Source organism: Penaeus monodon, chromosome 22, assembly GCF_015228065.2.
Source record: "Penaeus monodon isolate SGIC_2016 chromosome 22, NSTDA_Pmon_1, whole genome shotgun sequence".
Taxonomy (NCBI): Eukaryota; Metazoa; Arthropoda; class Malacostraca; order Decapoda; family Penaeidae; genus Penaeus; species Penaeus monodon.
Genome location: NC_051407.1, coordinates 10,646,300 through 10,647,069, shown reverse-complemented (window position 1 = coordinate 10,647,069; position 770 = coordinate 10,646,300). Strand labels below are relative to the sequence as shown.

At 46.6% G+C, this 770-nt stretch overlaps 1 protein-coding gene across 1 annotated transcript in view; it reads right to left on the bottom strand.

The window, feature by feature from the left end:
* Positions 1-770, bottom strand: part of LOC119586935 (putative neural-cadherin 2) — a gene marked incomplete at its 5' end in the record, with an annotated part of 72,205 nt that overhangs the window by 52,350 nt on the left and 19,085 nt on the right. The window contains 1 exon segment of the mRNA XM_037935667.1: positions 11-155. Coding sequence (XP_037791595.1) covers positions 11-155 — 145 coding nt within the window.

Sequence of the window (770 nt, the reverse complement as noted above, 5' to 3'; positions counted from 1 at the left end):
ACTATCTCACCTTCCCGTGTTGGGGTCGATGGTGAAGATCGGCTGACCGGACAACTCGTCAATGACGTTCTTTTCGACGGCGTACGTCAGGATTGCGTTCGTGCTCTCCAGCGGGTCGTCGTAATCCGTGGCCGACACCTGCGTCACTTCAGAGCCTTCGGGAGGGAAGAGAGATAGAAAGGGGGTGAGGAATGAGGGTGGAGGAAGGAGAAGAAACGAGGGAAGAGGGAGAGAAGGGAGGGGAAGGAAGGAGGAAAGCGGAGAAGGATGATAGAAGAGTGAGAAATGGGCGTGGAGGAATGAGGGGGAAAGGGAGAAAGGGAAGGGGAAGGGAAGGGAGGTTAAGAAAGGAGGGGAGAGGAGAGGAAAAATAGAAGAGGGTGAAGATAGGACGTAGTGGGGATGAAGAAAGAGAAGGACAGGGAGAGAAGGAAGAAAAAGGAAATAAAGAAGGGGAACGGAAAAAAGGAGAAAGAAAAGAGGAAGGAAGATAAGGAAAGGCATAAGGGATAAAAAGGGAGACAGGAAGAAAGGAAAAAGAATAAAAGAAGAGTGTGGAAAGGTGGAAAGTCAGAGATAAAGAAAGAAGAGAGTGTATATGGTATAATTCGAGAGTGAAGTAGGAATCAAAGGAAAAAGAGCAATAAAAAGAGATAAAACAAGGGAGTGGAGGAAGAGATGGTGAAAAAAAGAATAAGGAAACAGTGATAAAGAGGTGGAATGAAAGAAGACGGGAAGACCGAGAGGGAAAGAAATATGGGAAAAGATCA